Genomic DNA, 26,993 nt, shown 5'->3' on the forward strand with positions numbered 1-26,993 from the left:
CCAGGTTAAATTGAGCATCGCTTGTCCAGTGCGGCCGGTCAAAGGCCGAATGGAAGAAAATTAAAAATTAAGTGCAAAGTTTGCCAAGATTTTGTTGTGCCCAATCCTCGCCGAAATAGGCAAAATACCTATAAAAGCCGCCCGCCAGAACAAGATAAAATTTATGCAATGGCAAAAGTTTAATTGCCCACGCGGTGGATGCCATTTCATGCGACAGACAGAAAAATAGTACCTACATGTAATGATGTAACATTTAATGATAAAAGTATAGCAATTTAATAAGTGATAAATTACACAAAGTTTTATTACATGATAAAAGCAAATTCATAAAAAAATCATCTAAGAATCTCATACAAAGAAAAGGAACAAAAATTGATATTGTAAAACAAAGTGTTAAAGAAGAAAAAAAAATAAATATTAAATATTAAAAATATTGGTAAAAATGTATAGCATTCTTTGATACTATCTATAAACATTTTGTTAAGTTTATTTTCATGGAATCAATAACTAAACTTTATTTTTTTTTTAATTCAAAAAATACTTTGCTATTTCATTCTTACAGTGTGCAGTATCATGAAATTTATTTGCAATTTACTACAGTTGATGCTCCTCTTTCCACATGGAGACAATTTTCTTCTGCACTTTTCTTTTTGTTTTGCACTCATTTTCCACTTTATCAGCGATTTGTGTGGGTCTCTCTGTCTCCCTCTGGCGCTCTACATCTGTCGCTGTCGCTTTCTCTGTCTCTGTCTCTGTCTTTTGGTCCGTGGTCCTTGGCGCAGTCAAATCGTTTCGTTTCAATAGAATTTCAATAAATTTATCAACGTGTCGCTCTCGTCTTGGCCGCTTCCCCAGCTGCTTCTCTCCATCTTGATGCCATGGATCTGGCCGCCCTTTTCCGCCCAAAACCCAGCGTCCTGATGATTTTCCATTTTCCATTTGCATCCACCGTCTGGCTGAGCGTCTGCGATTTTTTCCCTTTTGGCCCGTCGAGCAGAAACGGGCAATCGGTCGTATACTTTATCAGGCGACAGCGCATCGTTTGCATGCCTGCAGTGCGATTTGTTTTTCCTTGGCCCCCTTTTTACTCTTTGCACCATGCTTTTCCTTACTTCTAGCACCCCTTTCCCTCGATTTTTCCTTCCTCCTCCAGAATCACCCTAGAATGCCCAACCCCATGAACCTGACGCTTCGTTACCCCTATTCAATTTCAACACCCGCCCGTCTCTATCTTTATGTCATCTTTTTAGTGCCGAGCTGCAATCTCCTTCCTTTTTCCCAATCTCCATCTTGTCTTGGGCAATGCGCTTATGTGCTTCCTTCCTGGCCTTCCTTGCCTTCCCTTTCCCCTTTTCTAACCATTTTCCACCCAATTTTCCACCCAATTTTCCCACTCTACCCACGACACAAACGTGCCGCCTGGCGAGCCAACTGGTTCTCCTCCCTCTTGCAAATCTGCTGCGGCTCTAACGGAAATTTATTATTGACAGCATCTGCCGCTGCAATGCAAACAACTGTGCAAGCAATAGGAGTTTGCCGTAGGAAAATGGGGAAAATCATTGGTGGATATGGTCGGGAGGGGCCATATAGCGCATATACGCACATGCAAAGTGCCAGAGTCGGCAATTTCGCAGACTAAGTAGCGTGTGCCTTCATCTTCATCGCCATCTCCATCTCCATCTTGGCAATGGCTGCTGGCTGGATGACTGAGTGACTGAGTGACTGACTGAATGGCAAAGACACTGACTGCCATTGACGTTCTGCCGCGGCTGATGTGCATAGCATTGACACAAAGTGCAGTCGTGGCCAAAAAGGGCGGGAGGTTTGGCGGAAGGAAAATGGGGGAAAACTCCGGGAAACGGTGAGTCATCTAAGCAAGAGACAGGCGCACAAAGTGGAGCTATTACAGTTAGCTATTGAGCCAATCAAATGTCACACATTTAATTGATTATCTTTTTTTCATGACAGGCAGGCAGGCAGGCATTAATAGAATGGTCATCATTGGAAAATCACAACTCAACCACCTTGTTGTAAACTGGCTTCCATGAAACATCACAATTTTCCACATCCAATAATTTAATTTAATTAAATTCAACGCATAAGCTCATTTAAATTGACACCGCGAACAAAAGCAATCAAATTTTAAAGGTAAAGCTAAATAAATGAAATTATTTGTTATTTGCAATTATTAAACCCTCTGGTGATGTTCTTGGTATTGCAACTGACATATACATAAATGGGCAAATAAATTCATATTAGCCAGTCATAAATAAAAGAGACTGAAATAAACCCATCAAATTTAATGCTTTAGTTTGTTATCGACAACTGACAAATATACATTTCAATTTATAAAATTTAATCATGCATTTATCTAGAAATGGTACAAAACTGACTGACAGAAATCACTGTTTTGCACTCATGAATTATGTAATGCGCCTGAAAAGTGGCGGCAAATCGTTTGCGACAGGTTTTATGGGGTTGCAAAGCACGGCAGGCTGTTCCTGGATAGATTGCCATATCTTTAATGGACGTCCTGTCAGTCGTGTTGATGTTAATGTTGTTGGTCGTCGTCGTTTGCTCGCTGTTGCAACGAGGAGGACGCCGACGACTTGAACTCGAACTCTGCCACGTTGCCACGTTGCCACTCAAGTGCCATGTGACAAAAGGGCAATCACTTGCCCTGACCTCTGACCCCTTGCCCTTGCCTTTGCCTTTGCCTTTGCCTTTGCTATTGCTATTGCTATTGCTATTGCCTTTGTCCCTCCACACAACTTCCGCTTTTGCTTCCTGGCTCACTTCCTACCAAGTTAATTACACCAAAGTATTCCATTTCAATTTTTCTTTCCAGCACATTTTCTAATTTATTTAATTAATTTATGTCATGCTGCTGAAGGGTTGAGGTTTATTATTTTTTTAATGACAACAATTATATTTTGGCTTGAACTTTGTTTATCTCTCTCTCTGCTACAAAATGAAATTAGTCGACATAACAAAATGAACTGGAGCTGAGGGTAATATTTTTGCAATGAACCAAGTTGAAACAGGAAACTGTACTTAGAACCCTGCTCCACATCACAGTCAATTTTCTATGTTGCCCAGTGTTATTTATTTTGTTTTTTTTTTTTTTTTTTGTGGTCATCTTCTAATGATTTTTATTTTGTCGGTGGGTTTGTTTGCCCTCAAAAATTATCTTTCGCAAATTAAAAGTTTCTTTCTGCTGCGGGGGAGAAAGGCAAACAAAGTTCGATGTGGCAGTCAACCCTTTTTTTGGCTTGCGTTTATTTCTTTTTTGGGTACAACACTCTACTAACAAGTTAATTGAGAGCAATTTTCAGCTCTCTCATCGTTGAGTTAAATTTTCCCGGAAAAGTGCGGGGGTGAATGGGCTTGAGCTGTAATTAAGAATTGACCGAAAACGATTCCGGACACCCGAGCACGTTGTCCCTGCTCAGTTGGGCATTAAGGTGTCACAAATTGAAAGCGAGCTGTGAAAAACGCGCTTAAAGTCGCGACCTCGCAATCGCTGAAGCCAGGCGGAGCAAAAAAACTTTTAATAAAAAATCCCGAAAGGGTAAGAGGACTTTTGAAAATAAAGAAGGCTCAGAAAAAACGAATTATGTCAAGCTTTTGATGCTGTCAAGTGCCGCAAATTGAATTATGCACAAAGAAAAGGTGTCGCCAAAGTCAACAGAAGTCTGTTTCCCCTTTTTTTTCACATTATTCCCACGACTCCTTTTTCTTTTTTTATGATGAGAGGTCTTCTTTTAAAAAACAGTTGGGCAGTTTTTTCCTAATTTAAATAAATTGGTATTTTAAGGCCGCACACTTTAGTTGGGAAAGTATTAAAAACGATTTTGTTCAGCATTATTCGCACTTTGTTGTTATTAGTAAATAAATAAAGTCAAATGTTTTTTTTTTTTTTGGCAACTATTAAAATATTTCTTTGCATTAATGCAAATACTATTTGAGAACTCCAAATATTTGCACTCTGACCAGAGACAATGGAATCCTGAATTTGGCAGCGCTTAAAACCACTGGCAAAAACGTGGCTTTTTCTAATTAATTCTTATGCAAATTCCAATCTGTTTTCGACCGCACACACACACACACACACTATGGGACAAATGGAGTCAATGTGTATGTGTGGTGGTAGGGAAATGTGATCCGAAATCTGAAACCGTTTTCCGAATCTGATGCGAATCCAAATTCCCCAGCGAAGCCATTGAGAGTCGCATTAAAATTTCCCGCATAAATCGCAAAGAGGAGGGTGGCGTCGGGAAAAACAAAAGGAAACTTTAGTGGGTGGCCAGGTGGCTTTTTCAGGGGGAGCTGGGCTAGAGAGATGATGAGGCGGAGGGGGAGGGGCAGTGGATGGGGCGTCGTGTCAAACATGAAATTCAATTGTGCTGGCAAAAAGTGGTCGAAAGTGCTGTTAGCATATGCGTACCGCCGGCAGTAGAGGGTTAAGCGGAAGCATCGTATTTGTGCAAAAGTTTCACGTTGACATTTCCATAATAATTTTCTTTTCATTCTTCTCCGTTTCCCCCTTATATTTTTTTTTTTTGCTTCTTTAACTTTTTTTTTATTTTTTTGGCACTCTCTGTGATTTTATTTGAGAATTTTTTATCGGCCGCAGAAAGTTTGCATTGCTTTTGACGCACGACTGAGTAGCGGAAATGGGTGGAGAGTCGAGAAAAAAAGGGGAGGGGCAGGAAAAGTGGGCAGGGCTAACCCCTTGTCGCCAAAATGACCCCTTTTCCCTACTCAAAAGCTTCAGCTTTCGGCTGTTGCCTTTTTGCATATTGATGAGGCTTGAGGAATCAGTGTTGGATATGGATGGAAAATGGAAAGTCTAAAAACCGTAATCTGAAATCTAAAATCTAAGTTGCCCAAGGCACGGGAGGTTAGCGGGGTTTTGCAAAAACGCGTGTCAAAATTGAATGACAAAACTCATGTGTGCGGCATTTTGCCGCAAACATTCCCGTGCCCCTTTTCAGTTTTCCCCAACTCCCTCGCATTTTCCACCGACAGGCAACACATGTGCGTCGATGGTACGTACTAAGCCCACAAGCCCAAAATGCAAAGCAGCTCAAAAAGTATTCCAAACTGTTTTTCACAGCGACCGCTAAATCCAGACATAACGCCCACCATTTTCCGCCCCTCCGATCGACCACGCCCATATGGCTCGTGTGTTTGTCCTAAGGCCTTAGCGGAAAAAGCAGCAGAAGAAGCTCTAAACTTTATACATTTTTCATGGCTGGCAGCAAAACGGAAAAGCAGCATAACAACAAGGTAAAAAAAAAGCAACAAACAACAAAAACAAAAAAAAAAAAAACAAAAAACCATGAGCGGCGAAAAAAAAACAGCTTTTCTGCGGCACAAAATTTCCATAGCTGTTGGATCTACAATTTTTGCAGTGAAATGCATTATAATTGGCTTTTCACCTGAGATTTGTCAAGGCCACCGGAAAAACTACGGATGGAAAAGAAAAATATAAAGCGAATATCCATTTACAAAAAAAAAACTGTAAGACGAACTAAAAAACAAAATATTTTAAAAATTTAAAGGTAAAATATAAATGATATTTAAAAGATGTTTAAAGAAAAATACACAATAGAAAATTAACCACCGTTAATTTATCTGATCACCCCATCAGGGAAAAATCCCCCCCTTTTTTTTTTGTTTCGCACTTCCTTTTAATTACCTTCACTCTGGCCGATAATGTGATTTTAATTTCAATTGAAATTAACTTTCAAGTTCGCTTTTGATTGGCTGTATAAAACTTCTATTGCCTATATGCTTTGTGCATCGAAAAATCCGCCAAAATACCCCGAACCCATTGTACTTAAAATGCTATTAACCCAAGCGAAGAGCACAAAAAGGCGAAAGAAAAAGAAGAAAAAAATATTGAAACTTGTGCGGCTTTTGGGCTTTTCGGCTACGCTATTTCGGCCCATTTCACTCCAGACCATTTTGGTAATTCTATTTTTCCTGCGAGGGAGGCGTCTACTTAAAAATACATTTACACTTTAATGACGGCCGCGCGCGTCGTCGGTCTCGAAAGTGCAAAGGCCCAGAGAGAACCGAAGCAAAAACAAATCAAAAAGAAATTAAATGACCTTTTCACATGCCAGACAATTCTTTAAACTCAACGGGTGGCCCCAGGACGAAATAAACCGCAAGGACGGGGACGGTGGGTGTTGGTTCTGCCAGAAGGTCGGCCAGGGGCTCGGGGTCAGGTTCGGGTCATTCAATGTGTTTGACTGTCGTCGTTGCCATCGCCGTTGTCCCCTACGTGACGAGTGCTGCCAATAACAAAAAAATAAAACAAGAAAAGAATCCCAAAGGGGGCCCCAAAGCAAGAGAGAGTGGGCTAAAATCGGATTTCAAAAACATATCAAATGTCGAAGCTTGAATGCCCTGACATTTCAAATCTCTCTCTTCACAATATTGCATTTGGAAATATAACAACCATCAGGTAATTTGACATTATTTGAACGCTTTATTAATTATTTAAATGTTACCAGACTCAAGTATGCAGCACCAGGCAATTAAAGTATGACCAACTTTGGAACACTTTTACTTACTGACCATGATAACTTGTCATAAGGCTAAGTTATAACTACGAAAATATTTATGTAATTACTATAGCGTCCAATGAAGTTTAAAATACCCACAAAAAGTGTATTACAAAAAACATGAAAAGAGAAGAAGAGAAAAGCATATCGCCAGCGACACAAATGTAATAAAAGGCGGCTTCAAAAGGCCAAAAACACACAAAAGGCAACGCTGCCAATACAAATGCCAGGTCTCGGCTAATGTTGAACCCATTTCAAAGTGTGTCCTTCCTGCCCAATATATATATAAATATCTCTCTCTCTCTCCCTCTAGGTCTCTCTGTCTCTCTTACCCCTTTCTATCAGTCTCCTTTTTTCCTTATCTGTCCATCTCTCTTTTTAGATGCTTGCCTTCATGGCTCCACGTCCGATGTGTACGTAAAACTTTTGTTATTCTTGTGTGCATTTCAATTCGATTCTGTCTCGCTAGCCCCTTTCCATCTCATTTCATGCTTCTTTTGTCCATCCGTTTCGGCTCTGACACGCCCTCTCTCTTTCTCTGCACCTCCTTTTGGAGCAATCACAATTCATATTTAATGGCGAGTTCGATTCCTGCTGCCCTGCAGTGGCTTTGGCATTCAGGGCCTTGACTTGCCTGACTTGCAGCAAACGACTTGCATTTCAATTCATTCAACTCTGTGTAAGGATGTGACCAAAGTCACATTAACATTATGCAATGGAGAAATAATAAGATAAAAGTAATCCCAACTGGTGTAGAATAATGAAGTAGCCTAACCAGGGATGTTACATGTTTAGAAATTTCAATTGTTTCAATTAACACACCAAATCTCTTACCTAATTTAATCTCCAACCAAGTTGTTTAAATCCCCAGTGTGACCAGTCGAGATTATGCTAACAAATTTAACACAATTATTTCAAAATAATAACTGGAATCGATGGAAACTTTTGCCTGCCACCAAACAGAGCTAAATAAATCCCACAAGAACGCAGCCAAAACATAATCTTCTTATGCTCATTGCTCAGCATTACACAAAATACAGTCACACTGGCAAGTGGAACGAGACAGCGCGAACGAACACAACAACAACAACAACAACAACAAGGCAATCTCGAGTGGCGAATAGAAATGGAAAACTTATAAAATATCTGCGAGGAATACAAATTCAATTCATGAATAAATTTCATGTATAGCCCTTGGCTGCTTTCTATTTTGTGTATTTTATGGCATGTGCCTCCGTTATGTTGTTGAGGTTGGCAGGGAAACCAAAGAGGATAACGCAGAAATGGAGGCATCTGCATATCTGCCCGACTTGGGCATGGCCATATAATCAGCAGGAACAGCAGTAACAGCAGTAACAACAGCAGCAGCAGTAGCTGGAGTTTATGATTTACCAACGGGCCTAACACATACTCCAGATAATTACGACGCGGTCTAGACTTTAAACTCTGGGTTAGGAGGATTCCTTCCCCCTTGTACAAAAGTTGCCAACTGGCAACGGAAAATCGTTGGCTGGCTTTGACTGCCACTGCCAACATAATCACAAGTTAATCCTCCGTGTAACTTTACCACCAGTAACTGGGCATTTGGGCAGTGGAGTGGTTTGTACGCAGGCAGGTTGCAAAGCTGAGAACTGTGTGTGTGTGTGGGACGCGGCACGCCCTGTTCGAATGTAGATAAGCGGCCCTAAGCCAAAGATACAACTTTCAGATACTTGCCAAACTGAAATGTTGCGATGGCTTCGCACTCCCTCAAAAAACAGTAGCCAAAGCAGCAGCTTAAAAATGTTTCATTTTTATCGCAGGCAGTCAGAACACGTGAAAGAGAGAGAGAGCAAAAAATTCCTTTGCAGTAATGCCAAAAGAAAATCTCTTTGGTAGGACTTCCATTCCGTCAGTCGGATATCTTAAGCCAACTTTGATGTTTGACTTAACACTCTGAGACGCAAAGGTATGTGAACAGGAAATTTAAAATATGGCAATGCTTGAAAATGATACAATTGTTTAGAAACTATAAAAGACAGCCACTTAATTTCAAGTGAGTTTAGTGTGACCAAAGTCACATAAGCATCAGAAGCATAAGATAGTGTTTATTAAGTGTATATGAGAATATATATGAAACCAAAAAAAAATCAATTAAATTAAGACCTGAAACTCAGTGGTTAGAGTGACCATGCTCTAAAGTAAAGCATGCTCAAGAAAAACAATTATGCAACAGAAAGTAAAGCAACTAAATTGAATTTGAATATGTCTTGCTCCTCTAGTTAGTTAATAATAAAACTGAAACAAATAAAATGAAATTATGATTAGCAAAGGATTTTCGGCAGAAGAAAACATTTATCTAGAAAGAAATTAAATACATTGTAAGTATGTTTAAGAGAGCTTGAGTTAAAATTTAAAACACAGAACAAAGGTACCATATTTATCCCACTTCCCAGCAGTCCATTTCTGGGGACCACCTGCCTTGGTCAACTGTGAGACATTGTTTGCAGCTTTAACAACGTTATTTACAGCTCCGGATGGAAAACGGCAGAAAAAAAAAGGTATATGCAAAACGGCGGCAACGAAGGGAAAACAAAGAGCGGAAACCAATTCGACGAAAGGTGAAAGGTGTTCGTCTGTTGATTCGACCCTCCTCTACTTTAGCCGCAAAAATCAAGGGGGGGTCTTGGGTCATTTCTCGCCGGCTTCTCGGCTCTGTGTTGGTTCCTTTTGAGCTCTTTTCGACTGTGGCAAGAGTTACGCAAATTGCTGAGCTGGCAAAGGCTGTAAAATTTTATTGAGCATACACACAGCCGACGAGCCGGGACAAATATGCGGTTCAGAGGGCGATGGGGTGATGGTGATTCTATAGGTCCTGTTTGGTGATTCCCCCATCTGGTGACTCTGGTGGCCCGCATTACGGCCTTAATTTCTAAAAGAAGCTTTGATTTAAAGGCTAAACACGACCAAAGGGCGATGAATTTATTGTCGAGAGTATAAAACGTTATGGCCGTGAAGTAAAGGTCCAAACCAAAAAAAAAAAAAAACAAAAACAAAAGAAATCAGAGGCTTAAGGGGGCGTGTCACCTGTCGGCGGGACAAGGACTAAAACTGTTATTTGCACTTGGCTCAGTTACGTGCCGAATCAATTGAACAACGGCTGATGCTGAAATTCGAGGGGTGTTGTAAAAGGGGGATAAGGGCTAAATAGGGTTCGGTTATTTCAGGGGACAACCGACTGGGCACTTTAGTTGAGCATAAATCATTTAAGTTGCCTCCTTTATATGCAAAATGTTTACTCCACACCAGCGGAAAAATGGCGACGAGAAACAAAATTATTTGCCTATATTCAAGGATCGAAGCTTCGAATACCGTAGTTATACGATCCATTCATGTGTTTAAGGACCAATTCAAATACCTTAGACTTATGTGATAAGAAAGAAAGAAAGAACGATAAACGAATTGGATAACTAAATAGGCAACTTAGCGATGCGATTGATAACTTTATCAATAAAAATGAACAAAATATCAGTGGTAATCAATATCCTGAATACGCCTCAGCAACAATTTTACAGGCACTTATATCTGTAGTGTAAATGATGAATGCACATATCTCTGTAAATGTAGTTGCAAAGTAACAAATTTGTATACTCTCCAGGATTTAAGTTATTCGCTTCCATTTAAAATTTGGGACCTACACGTTGAAAGGCTACATAAAATGGATGGGGTAGGCAGCTAGCCTTAGTGCCCATAAAATTGTTGTAAATTCAATGGGTGGTTGGGTGGTGCCATACCATTGGTGGCTCACACCTGCCTCGCATGCCAAATGAAGTAAAAGATCTTGGTGCCAGAAAATCTAACAATGTTGCCACCGGGTGATGCATATTTGATGCTTGTTTTACATATGCCAACAATCCAGGGACATAAGCTGGTAGCGTAGCCAAACCAGCCAACATTTAAGCCAACCACCCAACGCACGCACACACGACGCTCACATTGCCAAAATTTGTCACTGACAATTTTCATTAATTTAAAAAGCCAAATAAATTGTGAAGGTTCAACCGCAACAAGAGCAAACATCTATGCCAACAAAGCAGAAACAAGCAACTGACGCATGTCATTAAAGAGTAGTTACAGTGGGTGGATTTAACTGGGTGGTTGGATGGTTCGGTGGTGGGTGGTTTTTCTGGGCATAAGGTATGCATCATATGTAGACACTCTTAAATGGATCGCTTGTTTGTGACGCACAAACAAAACACACTCACGCACTTAAAGGCAGGTAAAAGATGGCACAATTCACTTGCCACCCTACCAAAAACCACCCACCATCCTACGCACACCTACGCAAAATCAGGGACAAAGAGTTCATGCCACCAAGCGGCATAAAAGTGGTCTGAAAAATGGCAATATGGCTTTGTGGCAAAAGGAAAATAAATGATAAACTTTATTGCAAGTGAGATATTTTTTTAAGAATGGAGGTTTTTTTATAGTACCTTATTCTTTTAAAAATATTTATATATCAGATCTAAAATATTGTTTATAAAGCAATCTTTTTTCTTTAGATATTTAAAGAGGTCGCGATTTGTTCAAAAAACAAAACCAAATTTTCTAAAAGACAATAATTTAAAGCAAGCGAATACTCATATGATAATTTTAATAAAATATTAAAGATTTACTCAATGTGCAAATATTAAATAAAATGCTTTTAAATCTTTTATCCTTTGCCTGCATAAACTAACATAAGCACTTAATCTTTCCCAATCAATTTTCTTATCGTGAAACAAAAATGTGAAAAATTCAATTTGATATTCTAGAACGCGTTAAAGTGCAAAATAAATTTCGTTATTAGTGAAATTTCATTCATCTGTTACTGGAATTTGCGAGCTCTGTTTTTCTAGTGGTTAAACGGATGAATTTCCAAGAGGGTCAACGAACCAAATGCAATGGAAACTCATAAAGCGGCAACTTTGTTGCGATTTTACGCTGGGTGTTTGCCTATACATATACTGTATTTATATATATTGTACTATATAAAAAATATATAGCTCCTGAAGCTTCAACTTCCGATGTCTGTGCCCCCGCGCTTTGGATGACACCGACAACAGCCAGAAAACCAGCAACCCACTCAGTCTGCCAGAAGAAAACACTTCCTGTCAGCACACACATGGGGAGAAGGAAACCACCCACTCACATGTGGGTGTGTGGACACACTCACTGGCACATGTGCAAAGTTACTGGATCCTTTCGCCAGCAGTCATGCTAATAATTTGATGGCACAAGCGAGCGAGCAGCGACAACGTCAGGTGTAAAATATTGTTAAGCGCAAACACAGAAGCAGGAAGACACACACGCACCACTTTTTACAACACCTGCCACGCCCCCTATGCACAGAGAAAAACAATTGAATTCAGAATATCAGAAAAAAGGACTAACAATTAATTAATTTAAAAAATCATTTTAAATTTCAAATTTTAAGAGCACGGTCTTGTTCAAATTTAACCAAGCATTTTATACACTGAAGCAACTATTTCTACATTTTAAATTTTGAATCTCGTTTTTAAAGTTGTGCAAAGAAGAATACATTTACCAGACAGAAAATTTTTAAAGCAAATCACTTAAAAATTTGTTTTAAAGTAAAACGGACGGGGCGACCCTATTATAATTTCTTACTATTTCAAAACCTAAATGGTTTGCGTAGCACCACCCTACATAATTTCTAAAAACTAAACCTTTCCCAATAAAACCCTTAATTCTTGAATTTAAATTGAAGTATTTTTATTTTCGTGTAAACCATATTCATATGCAAATCAGGGGAAAAAAAAAGAAAAGCCAGCCGCCGCCGAGAAAAGGGAGAAAACAAGCTGGCGAAGCTGGTGGTGAAAGGCATTTCCTGTTGATGTTGCGTTTTCATTACGCGCAATTTCGGCGGCCACGCCCCTTACGCCCCCTTTTCTGTTAATTCTCTTTGATGCCGCAGCGCAAATTGAATTAAATTCTATTAAAAAGTCACCAGCATACGTATGTTACGGAAAATCTGGGATTTGCCGGATACTTTCAATTGTGCGCATGTTTTTGGGAATAGGGGTACAGCAACAAGAACAACAACAACCATAACAACAACAACAACAACAACAACTCACCTGCAAATTGGGCGGACAATGATCCAGCAGCTCCAGCATATGTTTGATATTCTGCGCATCCTGTATCACAAAATTCAATTCCATATCGAATTCACCGCCGACCAGCTGCAAAAATACAAAAATTGTAACAAATAAATATATGAGTTAAATGAGTGTGCAATTGGAATATTGTATAAACAAAAGGGGGGAATTGTTGAAAAATGTTCACAATTAGTAGAAATCATTTTTCACCTTTCATATTTTTATTTTGTGGGTTAAATATATTTTGTTGGCGGGTCTGCATGTGGATAATCTGGGGTAAAAATATGCGAAAAGTTGACGGCAGATTTGTAATTGGCAAAGTTTGAATTGGAAATAATGGATGTGTGTTTTGAAAGCGTGTATTCGAGTGGGGTGGACATGGGAAATGGGAAATGGAAAATGGGAAATGACTGACAAAAGTTTTGAAGGGAGTCGAGAGAGCCATGAGATAACAGAACAGAGGATAACGACCAACTAACTGTTGGCTTAAATCCATTGATTGGATAAAATCAATGTACTTTTCATTTATCTAGAACGCACAAAAGTGCAAAGCCCCTGATAACTTTACCGGCTGCTTTTAATTGAAAAAAAATCAAATGTATTTCAGTTCAATAGTATAAATTGAAATAAAAAAGTTTTTTGTTTTTGTGGAATTCAAACACAAAGTTGCAAAAAGGTGTGTGTTTGTGCCATTGTTGAGCTATATTTATTTTATTCCAAAACGTTGTTTTTAACGTTGTGTTAAAACATAGTAAACTAGTTGACTTTAGATCAACCAAACAAATAATTTACATCTAAATCTTTAGGTCTCTTAAGGTTTAATTAAATTTAAATTAAAAAGATTTCAATCTATTAATGTCATCTCCTTTTTTTACATTTTATATACAAAAACTATAATTTTCAACACATTAAATGCTGGTTAAAAAGTATTTCTAAATTTGAAAGTTGAAACCCGAATTTACATATTAAGCCCGAGCCATTCAACTAAAATAGCATTTTTTAAATTTTAAAAAATTTAAATCCATTATTCACTGTCATCTCCGTTTCTGTTTTTTGTTAATTTTAAATGCAAAAACTATAATTCCCAATACATTAAATACTGGTATAAAATTGCTTGAACTTAACTCTATTTGATGGATGATGATCTGGCTTTAAAAAGCCACATTTTTTTATCGCAATGTAAGTTTTCCACGGGAGCGGGAAGGGATTATTATTTAGCAAACCATTTGAGGGATGAGCCATCTTTCCCATCATTTTACTTTCACCCCAATTATTTCTCCCCGACCCGCACGCTTTTAGTTTCCATGGGCTTAGGCTAAGTACAGTCGAGTGTGTTAACTGCTTAAGAGCGTGTCCCAGACACATCCTTTTGCCATCGAGGAGCAATCAGGCCGTCCTTTCAGCGGCAACAACAATAACAATCAAGAATGTTGAGAAGGGGGTGGTGGAGCAGAAGGGGCAAAAACCCCCCAGTCACGTCACAAAAACAGCGGCGGCAAAAAAGGTTCTAACTTAATTATGCCAGGCGCCAACAAAATCCACTTCCAACGAAATTTTAGCCCATCCCCCCTTAAACACTCGCAAAATCAGGACCACGCCCCCCTGCCTTTCACCCAATGTCAATATATAGTATTATTCTACTACTACCGAAGATATAAATGTTTTTTTTTCTTGCTTTTTGCGCGCTTTAATAAAATCAACAAAAATAAATTCAATAAATTGATTAGAGCGAATGGGGAGTGAGAGAGAGAAGGAGACTTTTCTCTGTCTAGCTCACAAGTGGTTACAAGTGTCCTTACACCCACAAACTCACACACACACACCCGCACAGGGCGATATAAATCCGCAAGTGTATTTATGTCTGTTTTTGTTTGTTTTTCTCGCATTTTTTCTGGCAAAAACTAAGAGGAGAGAAAAAAAATGGGGGTGTTTTGGCGGCCGACAGTTTGGCGCCTGGCCATCAATGGACCACACCCACAATCCAGTGTCCTTTATCCCTCCCCAAGACCCACTCACTCACTCACTCACTCACTTACCCCCTCACTACTTTTGTGCGAGTGCACTCGAGAGCTGCTTTATAATTATGCGAAAACGATTTTACCGGCTTTATGCCACCCACCCACTTTTTGGATCCTTTTTTGCGGTTTATAGCCACGGCCACGGCCAGGCCTCCTGGTTTGCCTTATCATCTACAAACAACAACAAAAGCAAAAAAAAAAAAAACAAAAAAAAAATGCAAACAGATAAAAAAAAAAGCAGGTAACAATATGGCCAAGCAAATCTGTTTTGATCCGAACACAAAGCGAAATCAAAGCCAGCGACTTCTCACCCCGCTTTTCGTGGCAATGAAAACAAACAGCAGCGGAAGAGTCCTCTAAGTCCTGCGGATTTGGTAGCAATTTATAATGCCCCTTTAAGTCGGACGCCCAACCAAGCCAAGCCAAATCAAGGCAACAAAACCAAGTCAACCCACCATCTCATTATCCTCCACCACTGCCAATCTCAACAACGGGATTTTCCTCATTTCGCAGCATAAACACAAAAACAGTTGCGCATACTTGAAGCCTTTTGATGAATCTATTTAACTGTACTTAACCCACTCGAAAGCAGTTGAATTTTAATCCAAAATTATAAATTCAAATTTACTTTAAAGTATATTATTTGTACGATATAACTCCCTAACTTAAATTAGCAAAGGCTTAATTTAGATCAATGGAAGATCTCCTTTTTAGATAAATGTATACCTCAATTCCTTTAGCAAATTTGTTTTTGTTACTGTAAATCAATTTAAGATATATAAATTAACAATCTAAATTTTAATCCAAAATAAAAATTTAATTGTTTAAAATTATTACTTTGAAATTTAACTTTTTTTGAACTAGGTATATATGTTATATTTTTAATAGTTTAAAATTTTAAATCTTTTGTTTTAGATATAATATAGATATAGGATAAAAATTATATTAAGCAAACACCATAAATGCGGTGACCGAAAGAAACTCATATATTTTAAATAGAATGTTAGTGACCAAATAAAAAAGGGAGATGAGAAGAGGAAAACCGCTCATTCATATTTAAATTAAACTTTGTTGAAAGTTTTTCGAGTTTTCCTACCCAGCTGACACCACCCCTTCTGCAGACTCCCAATTAACAAGGCCACCCACAATTTCAGCCTGTCCCGCAGCGTGTCCTAGTACAAGCATTTTAAACGCCGCTTAATTATATTCGTCTGTATGCCCCCTCTCGATTTCCACAGTTTTCTTTCCCCAACGGTTTGCCAGCATTTCCCCAAGGAGCTGGAGCTTTGCACCTTTTTCTAGCACATTTAGTCAATTTAAAGTTCATTTAAAGAAAAAAAAAAACAAGAAAAAGTTTTTTTTTCTTTTTCGTTTTTCTTTGCCGTAGATTTTCTACATTTCATTTGTGCGGCGGAAAAGCTGTGGAAACTCTGGCATTGACGTGTCGCCCATCCGCCTGTCACCTTGTTATCCCCACCCACCTGGTCGCTTATTTAAAGTAAATTGAATTTCTATTTTATTTAAAATGCGCATTGAGACGCACTAAAAGTTCCCCCCAAGTGGCAGCATTTTCCCTGGCTGGCAAAGAGAGGAAATGGCAGTTTTCCGTCGTTTATTTGGGCGGTGTGAAGGTGTAAAAATTACAATTTTCCACTGGCAATGAGACCAAAATTTCTTTCTTTGTTTTTACTTCTTTTTTGGGAAAGGGAGGTATTTCCATCGTTCTCTTTGCGAAAGTAAAAAAGAGAGTTTGCCTTATCTCTTTTGTAATTCAATTTGATTTCAACAAGGAGATGAAAAAAAAAAGAAGAAGATAATATGAAGGGGCGTTAACTGCATTGAAACAGTAATTGAGGCTGTGTTAACTTTTTGAACAAATCAAAAAAAATGGGAGTTATGACAAGAAACTTTGAATGGTATTATACCATTAATGAATCGGTTACGAAATAACTTTAAAATTAAAATTGAATTTTTTTTATAGCTAGAAAATAAACGATTAAATATTAAACTTATCTGTGCAATACTATATTAATAAAATTCATTCATTCAACAAAAGCAGATACCTAATGTTAACCAATAAAAACATTTTTATTTCATTTGTATTCATTAGTTGTGCTATTAATATTTTCACAGCATAAAATTCTTTCAATTCAATTCATCTAAAACTCAAATAAAATCAAAACTACATGTTTGGTTTTAAGCTAACTAGGCCGTCGATTACTATGTGTATTGGTTCGATTTTCGCTCAATCTCCTTACTAATTTTGTTGGCCACATTTTCAGAGCCATTGGCAATCCCCCAAGAACCTTGATTACGTCTATGCAGATATTTACAGCAATTGAGTCGCAGGTCTCGGGGAAAACTGCCTTTTTTTCCCCTTCCGCAATTCTTCTTCTTGTTTGGGGAAATGCGTTCTGTTCTGGCTTTTCCGACTATTCTCGCCAGACTTGCCCACACTTTTTGTTCGTATTTCTGGGACAAGGCCCTCATCACCATGGCACTTCTCCCCCCCTCGGCTTTGTGGCAAATTTCCCGACTTTCCACACTTTCCACCCAATGACAGCCCCAACCCCAGCCCCACACCAACCCCCTTTCTTGTGTCATTAGGGAATATTCGCAGTTTTCTCGTGGTTAAGCTTTTAAAACAGTTTTGAAAAGTACACAGGCGCTGGAGTTCCTCCATCCACGTTTATCATACGTAAAAATTGTTGCCACAGTTTCGTTTTCCTTTTCTTTTTTTTTTTTTTAGCGCTACTTTCAAGTTTAGGTTTTGGTTTTGCGTTTTCTCGTTTTTGGGGCTTCACTACTTTTGTGTGCCTTACACAATTTCTGTTTTACTTTTGCTCGGTAAGGAACCGAAAAAAAAAAGAATTGCTCGTTGGGGAAATTTTCCTGCTCAAGTTTTTATTGTTTTTTCCCTTGGATTGTTTTTTATTTTTTTGTGTTTTTCCTTTGGCTTTTTTGGCACCTCCTTGAGGGCTTCCCAAAAGCAACTTGGTAGATTACTTTTGATTGTTCTATTTGAATATTTTACAGCTGGCATTGCGGCAACTCACTGGCTGATGGCCTCATTAGTTGTGACTCCATTGGGGTCTGGAATATATCTCCCTTTTTTTTCTCTAGAATTATTGATGATCTGGGGGAGTGGGTGAAAAATGTTCGCTCCCAAATCCTAAACTCCCACATCATTTATCATCACAAACAATTGCCCTGGGCCAAAACATTCTCCTATAATTATTACTTTTCCACCTCCTTTCACATCCTCCCCTCTTTGATAAGAGGATTCCGTAGAACAGACCCACATATACGTTTTACTGACAGACATCAATCAGATTCTGAGAAAAACGCAAGGAAATAAACCAGAGAAAAACAATAAGCAAAAATAGGTGTACGAGGCACTGGGAAAAAATCATTATGTTAGAGTAAAAACTATCAAAAAAATTTTTGTTTATATTTAACAACAATTTTTCAATACAAAAAAAAAAAAAAAACATTTAAAAATTGATATGAAATAGTATATATTTGTTTTTTAGTTTTAGGCCAATTTTGTAAATATTTTTGTCCATGTGTATACCTAGATGTCTTATATTCTGGTTGCTGTATCTTCCCGCCCTTTTTTTTGGCATTCAGCATTTATTTATTTTTTTTTCCGTTGCCTTTAATCTGTTTTATCTGGCAAAGCTTTCGTTCCTTGGCTTTCTCCCTATCAATATGCAAAAGTTCGTTCCGGCAAAAGGCGAAGAAATGGGGAGTGGGCGTGGCATGTTGAAAACTTTTGGCTAGGCGGCAGCTGATTGAGTGTATAGTCCAGTGGGCAGGAGGAAGGTTGGGCTACGGGGACTACTCCGCTCCACTGGAAATTGTTAAGCATAGACATTAAAATAAATTTATGCCATAAAAATACACACACATATATGTATATGTATATGTATTTATATATATATATGTATATATATATATATATATAGATAAACACTGGGGGGATTTGGGAGGTTGACTGAGCACAGAAAACGCTGAAAATTGTTTATCGCCATGAAAAGTTTTCAGTTTGCCCCTGCTACTGGTTGTTCTTGTTGTTTGTTTCTTTGTTTGCTTGCTTGCTTATTTTTCCTATTTTCCATTGCATACTTTGCAGCGCATTTGTGTGTATGTGTGTGTGTGTGTGATTGTGTTTGTGAGAGTGTGTGTGCCATGGGTGCGTTTTCAGTTAATCGAAAAAGTTAATCATCGAAGTTTTGCGCCACAAGAGTTGCTTGGTCACTGCGAAATTTATTTCACGAAAAACAAATGAAAATCAAACAATTTAACTCGCAATTTAATCGTAGATAAATCGACGAAGAGATATCCTCTAAATCTTAATTTTCGGTCAACTAATTAGAGAGATTGGCCATGATTGACTGGTATTTTTAAATCTTTCCTATCAAGTTTTAAACTTATCAAAGAACAACAATTCCCTTTATTAACCTTGTGGTTTAACTCATTTTTCAATTCGTTGTTAAACTTATTGTTGATTACATTTTCATTATAAAACTTTTTTAATCTCTGTTAAATTAAGATTTCATGGAACATTTTTAGTATTGACTGTATTCGATTCTATTATTCATTGTTGAATTTATTAAATCATTGACCAAGTCGTTAAATTTATTGGTAACTTTATTCTTATCCTTAAGAAGCTTTGGCTCCAATGACTTGAGCTGCTCAGCTTATATTTATTCACCAACAAACTCGGTAGAAATGTAACTATCCAGGAACAATTCGCACAAAAAACTCAAATCAAATTAGACATCAAATGAATAGCAAGCGTACAATTGAACGCTGCCCAATTTTTGTATGTATGTGTGTGTACTTGCTTTTCATCATCTGAATATCCTTGGGTCTTCTCGACTTTGATATCAGGGCTTGCAATTATTACCTTCCCAGTTGATTGGCTGCCAAACCAGGCCCAAATCAACCCCCCTGGAACCAGCAAACAACCATCCGCATCCACGATCCACCATTAGCCACAATGAGCTTCCTTTTAGCGGAAGTTTTCGACTGGCAAACATTTTGTAGAGACGAGAAATTGCATATTATTTGCTGATTGATTGAGTGATTGATTACTGGCGAGGCACCTTCGACAATTTTAGACCCCCTCTATCTGTACAAACCCAACCCCTGTGATATGGAAAACCACCCTCTTCACAGCTTTTACCGCTTTTACTGGTGGCACATAGTCATCACGTAGATATTTTATAGGCACTGCTCCTTTGAAAGCTTTACAAATTGTCATTTGAGCCGGGGAAAGAAGCAAGCGCTGAGTTATTAAGTGCCGAATGACAGTCCTCTCCTTGTCCTTTGACATTGACTTGACTGTCGGGACTTACCGCACCTCCCAAAAAAAAAAAAAAGTGGGCGGCCATTAGTTTGTCATTGTCTGCGACATCCTCGACTTTGAACATCAATAATTGAGCGTAAAATATGATTTAAAAAAAAAATAGAAGTCACTGATGATGGCGGATGGATTCTTTCAGCACGAAAGCACCTGCACTTGTCTTGATTGCTGTCTAGTCTGACTTCTTGATAATAACGAAAAATTCCACTTGTATTTTTTGTATATATATGTATATATGTTTATAGGGTATATAGAAAGATAGACTCATACCGGCTCTTCCTTCGCCGCAAAGTTCAATTTGAAAATGGTGGGGACTGGATGGATAAGTACTGCTTGACTGCGCTTTTCAATCTGCACAAAAAGCCAACGAAAAGTCAAGAAAAATAAAAATAAAGACAGAGAGAAGAAAAGCACACATTACTTGCACAACAAAATGAAAAATTAAGAAATCTTCTCTTCAGAGCACACAGCACAGTGAGAAATAATAAAAGTAATGGAAAAGCGGACGAAAAGGATACTTCTTCTGTGGTTTTTTGCCAGGCCAAGAATGCATTTCTTCTGCTGCTGCTGCTGCTGCTGCTGCTGCTGCTGTTGCTTGTGCTTTTGCCGTTGTTGCCATTATTTTCGACCGCAATTCATCAGGAAAGGAACTTTGGCCATGACAGCTCGAATAGGATGCGAGGCAGGATTCAGGATTGGAACAAATTAGATGACAGGATATTAATCTGGCAAGCGGCCATGGTGGATTATTGATGAGTGTGTTTCCTGTCTGGGTTTTTCGTTGCAATCAAGGAAGCGTTCTGTGTGTTTAGTTCGATTTGCTCGAGGCAGTTTTATTTAATGATTAAAGAAGCCACCCCCAATGTTTCCTAGTTTTCCTAGGCCACAAGTGAATTATCACCGCTTGTGTAAACTTAATACCCTTCATTGTTGTGTTTCTCTTAAGTCTAATTGCAATAAAATGAAAATAAATGGATTAGCATTCAATTTAATTGCCTTTGAAATTCTATTATTTATTAAATTTCATTACGCTCTGCGGTCTAATTTAATTGCCTTGAAATTCGGAATCTTTTCATTGGCCCAACAATGACTCGTTATTAAGCTATTTAACTTGGAAATTTTCTTATTAATAAAATTCAAGCATTTGGTTATTACTACAATTTCGATTTCACTTAAATAATTATTCTTTTATTTTGGTCTAACCGAAATTTTTATAGCTCTCAATTGTGCATTTTGGTTTACACGCGTAAAGAAAGTTATTAATCTGTTGCTTATAGATCTTGGGAATTATAAATTAGTTTAAATTGACTGTGGTAAATTGAATAATAAATTTATTTTAAAACTACCTAGTAAATTTAAGCTTAAAGTTTATGGCGACATTTTCGGAGCTGTATCTTAGTTTTTAAGTGCTCGTAAGAAATAGATGCCCAGCCATTGGCACGCCCACTATTCCGGTGATATTCCTGGAATGCACTCACAAATGTTTTCCGCATGCCGTTGCACAAACAAATGGTCCAAATGCTGCTTGAAAATTGTGGGCGGTTCTGTAGAAAGAAGCACTTTGCAACTTCCTTGCTGCAATTGGAGTGGCGAGGCTTTATGGCGGCTGCCACTTCGTTTTGGCACAGGTAAGAGACAAAAGATACGAAATACTTTCACGATGCAGAGGATAAAAAGGAGGAGAAAAAAATAAAAGACAGGGAAATGCGCCTTTTAGCTGAAAAGCCAACGGCCTCTGCATCTCCGCCCCGATTTTTGCTTTTTGCATTTTCCATTTTGCAAAATTAGACAAAATTAGCAAGGAAGCTTAGCTTCAGCATCAGCCCAAAAGGAATAAAGAAAAACAAGAAAGAAAGCAAACTTCGGCAAGCCGAAGTTCATATACCCTTGCAGCTATTGCAAGAATTAAACATTTTTGAAAACATTAAAATTATGATTTACTTTCGTATATGTTTAAAAACATTGAAGCTATGATGATTTGCAGCTCAATTATTTGATAGTTATTTTATATATTTTTATTATTTCTAGGGAAGCTATATGATATAGACGTCCGATTTTGATAAAATTTAAACCATAATTCTGAAATATTTAACCATTGCTATATGTCGAAGAACTAAACAAAAAATTAAAAAACAGAAAAGTTATAATTTTTTTTCATTTATTTTTCCGATTGTTCCTATGGGAGCTATATGATATAGTCGTCCGACTTTGATGAAATTTAAACCGTAAATCGGAAATATGTAACCATTACTAAATGTCGAAGAACTAAACAAAAAATTAAAAAACAGCAAAGTTATAATTTTTTTCATTTATTTTTCCGATTGTTCCTATGGGAGCTATATGCTATAGTCGTCCGATTTTAATGAAATTTTAACCGTAAATCGGAAATATTTAACCATTACTAAATGTCGAAGAACTAAACAAAAAATTAAAAAACAGCAAAGTTATAATTTTTTTTCATTTATTTTTCCGATTGTTCCTATGGGAGCTATATGCTATAGTCGTCCGATCCGGCTCGTTCCGACTTATATACTACCTGCAATAGAAAGACAACTTTTGGGAAAGTTTCATGCAGATAGCTTTAAAACTGAGAGACTAGTTTGCATATAAACGGACGGACAGACGGACAGACGGACAGACGGACAGACGGACGGACAGACGGACGGACAGACGGACAGACGGACATGGCTAGATCGACTCGCCTAGTGATGCTGATCAAGAATATATATACTTTATAGGGTCGGAGATGTCTCCTTCACTGCGTTGCAAACTTCTGACTGAAATTATAATACCCTCTGCAAGGGTATAAAAATATAGAAAACAAAAAGAAAAGAAAAGGGACGGGATGAGGAGACAAACTCTTGAAAGCCAAAAGCCGAAGCAAAATGAGGGGCTGGGCCCGAAAAGGTGGCCACTTTGCTTAATTAAACGCGCCAGTTTCGTTGTGGCTAGAGATTGAAAACTGTGCCAAGTGGCTCCAGTCGACACTTCAAGTCTCTGCTCCGCTGGCTGTGGCAATTTGTAATTTAAATAATTAAAGAAAAGGTGCCAACTTGAGTTCATCAGCCGAAGAAGAAACACGGAAGTCTTAGTGCAAAAAAAAAAAACAAAAAAATAAAAAAAGTTAGGAAAATACCACCACCACCATTACCACCACCACCACCACCTAGTGCCATCAGCATTTGGCATCAGCACTTTTCATTTTAGCACCTTTCAGCAATAAAATTTTCTGCACAACTCGACAATTTTATGCTCTCAGACAAAAGGTAACATAAAAAGGGAGTCTGCGAAAATAGAAAGGGAGCGACTAGTCGTAGTTAAAAGATCTACACGCTCCGATAGGCGTACACTTTTTAATGAAAAGCCAAAGGAGAATATCCTCAGCGTGCCTTCTTTTTACCCAACGAAGCAAAAAAAAAAAAAAAAAAAAAAAAAAAAAAAATAGGAGTAAAATCCGTAGAAGTCTTGCTACAAAAGTTGCAAGTGAACGAGACTGCGATGTTTTGCCATAGATAGCGACACATCCCTTTAGACCCACAAGCCGAAAAGGCCCAAACGCACACACACAACCAAAAGCCAAGATGGAGATGGTGTTGCCCCGATAAGGTCAGTTTACGAGGCAGCGGGCTTAAACAGGCCAGGCAAAGCAGTATCTAAATATCTGATTATATCAAACATCAGAGGATGATGTCTTTTCGGGGGAAAAAAGCTCATTTTTGTATTTTAGTAAACTCATCATGGGGATATCTTTAATGATTTTTATAAAAATTCCCAAGTTTTGCCTTTTTATGATATTCAAAAGAAGGGTCTAAAGAACTTAAACCCATTTGATCGTTAATAAAATAGAACAGAATGTATTGCAAAGAGGCAAAGAGAATAAAAGTAAAAATATTTAAAACCAGAAAACATTTCAAGGTCCTAAAAAAAACCTATTCCTTCAATTTCTTAAACCTAAAACCGATTTTTTTTAAACTATGGATTTTAAAAAAAAAAAAAAACCTTTTATTAAATTTCTTTAAATCTAACTAAATTGGAAAATATCTAAACAGCTTAATACGATCCGATATTCGACCATAATTGAATACACCGACCGAATTAAAGACAGCCAAGGGGCGAAATTAAGGCAATTCATTGGTGTTTTGGATCCCTTTAGTCAGTTGCTTGGACAAGTCAACTAATTAGGTGCCAAATGAGAAAAGAAAGAAGGAAAAATAAAACCAAATGAGAAAGAGAAAGAGAGGTCTGCACTGAGTCAACGATTAGCTAATAAGACGATTGGCAGTGGCAAACTTTTGCCATTGGCCACTTTGTGAAATTGTTTGCCATATTTGCAGCTGCTGAAACTTTATCGGCCGTGCCAACACCAACACATGAACATAGAAATTGCAAACACACTGATATCATATATATATACACACACACACACACACGCGAACTAATCAAATAAACTGAACCAACTTAAGGCGATGAACACAACAGCAACAGAGTCAACAGAAAAGAGCTGAACGAACTGACTATATGTCCTATGTTCTGGGATCAGGCGATGACCACGCGCATTGAATATGGAATATAAATGCGATGGCAAAACACAGCAGCAACAGCAACACCAACAGCACGGCAGCAACAATAAGGACTCATGTCCAGTGCGGCAATATGAAGAGCCTTTATTAAGTAGAAGGTCATATCGAGTTACACACTTCGTGGCGAAATGTGCAAAAGGATGGGGAAAACAGAACATGCGCGGCTGCACTGGAAAAAAAATATGAACACGATTGCTAAAGAATACTAAATAAAATCTTTGCGAGGCACAAAGAAAAAGTAGCCAAAAAGGGTGGCTTTTATTTTCTACCATAAAACTTTAAAGTTTCGTTGATTTTAATGTTTAAATAATATAAAAAAAAATTTTTTATTTGGGTTTTTCACAATTTTAAAACATTTTCCTTACAACTGCCTTGACATTGTACTGCCTAACAACTAATATTTTTTCATTCTGCATCAAAAGAGTAGAAAAGAGAATAAAGTGGATAGATAAAATACCAGAGGCTCGGTGGGTTAAAGTTTGTCAAGCTGTCGCTGCTTTTCCGTGGCAAGTGGCAGACTAATTAATGAATTGGCATAAGTTTCTGACCCACCCATTTCAGCCCCTCGAAAACAATTCCACACTCCACTGTACACAACATAAACGTCAAAAGTAAGAGGAGAAAGCAGCACAAACTATGTGTTATAATTTACTTTGCGTTTGCCCCGCTTCTCTTGTGCCCCTATTCGATTACAATGACCAGATGAAGTTCCATTTGCAGGCGCTTCAGCAATTCTTTTGATTGCCTGGTGGACAAAAATGGGGTGGAATAAAACTGAAGGATAATCAAAGTGATAGAGCTGGATATATTAAAGTATAATTGAAGAGAGGTCATAGTATCAAGAGGCAAAGGAGAGAAAAGATTTGTTTATGCCCATTATGGGGCAACTATCAGTGCTATTTTGGCTTCTGGCACATCGCTATAAGATAAGAAGATGACATATTTATAAAAAATTGCATTACCTAGCCGAAACCATAATCATAATCCATGAGGCAAGATATCCAATTTGCCGGTGGCAAGGGCAAACATTTCTTGGCCGTTAGTGGAAGTTTTGCTAATTGCTTAAAACCGAAATTCCAGCTTTCGGCCACCAATGCCGCAGCACCACCCACTGAGCCGCTGAGCCACCGAACCGCCGAACCACCGACCGAGTGCCGCCGCGAACGTGGAAACTGGCAAAATTGCTGCCAATTAGCGAGTCTTGTGCGAGTAGGCAATTATTATGCGCTAGATGTTGCTGCGGCTGATGCTGAGCCAAATTAGCGACAGCAACGAAATAAGTTTCCCTGTTTAACTACTCTCCCATTTTCCCCTTCTCTCACTCTATACGATTTTGTTTTCTTTTCTTTCTAGATTTTTTCCGCCTCCCCCATTTAAGTGGTTGAGCAAAAATTGTAGCACACTCTTAAGCGTTGGCTGTGCTTTTTTTCGGCTAAAGTTCTTTCAGGGCCAGAGTGCCATTAAATCCACAACAAAGAATTGCATAAAATACACATACCTATATATAAACGCGCGTTTACGCTGTATTGTAAATCTAAACCTAGAGAAAAAAAAATACAAAATATGAAGGAGGTGGAAAAAAAGGACATTAGCCGCATTTTGTCTTGGCAACCACACACACACACACACACATCCTTAGACCAACAAAAAAAGAAGAAAAAAATAGAAAACACACCAACACACGTGTCCATTTTCTGCATGCGAATCACGTAGGTAAAAAAGAGGCGGCAAAGGGGGCGTGATGTTGCAAAAAGGGGAGGTGTTGCTGGTGTTTTTGTAGCTAGTTTAAATGCTCAACGCCATGCCATGCTCATTTTTTAGTGAAGTTTTATCCAAAAGACAAAGTCTACGACATGTACGTGCAACAATACACATGGACAGAATGAGATGACACTATAGCAGCGCAAAAGAGACAGGCTCAGAGGCCAAAAAGAGATGGCTGAAGATAGATAACTAGATAGATGGCACAAAAAGGGGCCGCGATATCCATTTAGATAGATGATGGGCCATATGCACCTGCCCTCTCATTCTCTATCTCTTACTTTTCCCATCTCTGTCTCTTTCTTTTTTTTTTACACACACACACTAGCGCAATTGCCAGATTCGTGACAACATTTTGCAGACAGACAATGAATTTCAACTGCCAAAATACGAGCAAGGCATTCGCCTCGTAAATTGAATCGGTCCTGCCAACTATTTGATCCTGTTGGTATTTGCAGAAGCTTTACCAAAAACAGGAAAAATACTTTAAATGCAGAAGAGGTTTTCTAATTTACTATACGAATAAGTGTTTTGTTTTTGGAAAA

At 38.2% G+C, this 26,993-nt stretch overlaps 1 protein-coding gene across 12 annotated transcripts in view; it reads right to left on the bottom strand.

Moving 5' to 3' along the window:
• Positions 1-26,993, bottom strand: part of LOC108147618 (neurobeachin) — a 186,064-nt gene that overhangs the window by 44,457 nt on the left and 114,614 nt on the right. For all 12 annotated transcript variants that reach the window (XM_041710248.1, XM_041710244.1, XM_041710239.1 and 9 more), the window contains one exon: positions 12,698-12,802. In XM_041710248.1, the coding sequence (XP_041566182.1) occupies positions 12,698-12,802 (105 nt within the window). The remainder of the gene's footprint in view (positions 1-12,697; positions 12,803-26,993) is intronic.

This window comes from Drosophila elegans, unplaced genomic scaffold, assembly GCF_018152505.1.
Source record: "Drosophila elegans isolate 14027-0461.03 unplaced genomic scaffold, ASM1815250v1 contig_149, whole genome shotgun sequence".
NCBI classification, from domain to species: Eukaryota; Metazoa; Arthropoda; class Insecta; order Diptera; family Drosophilidae; genus Drosophila; species Drosophila elegans.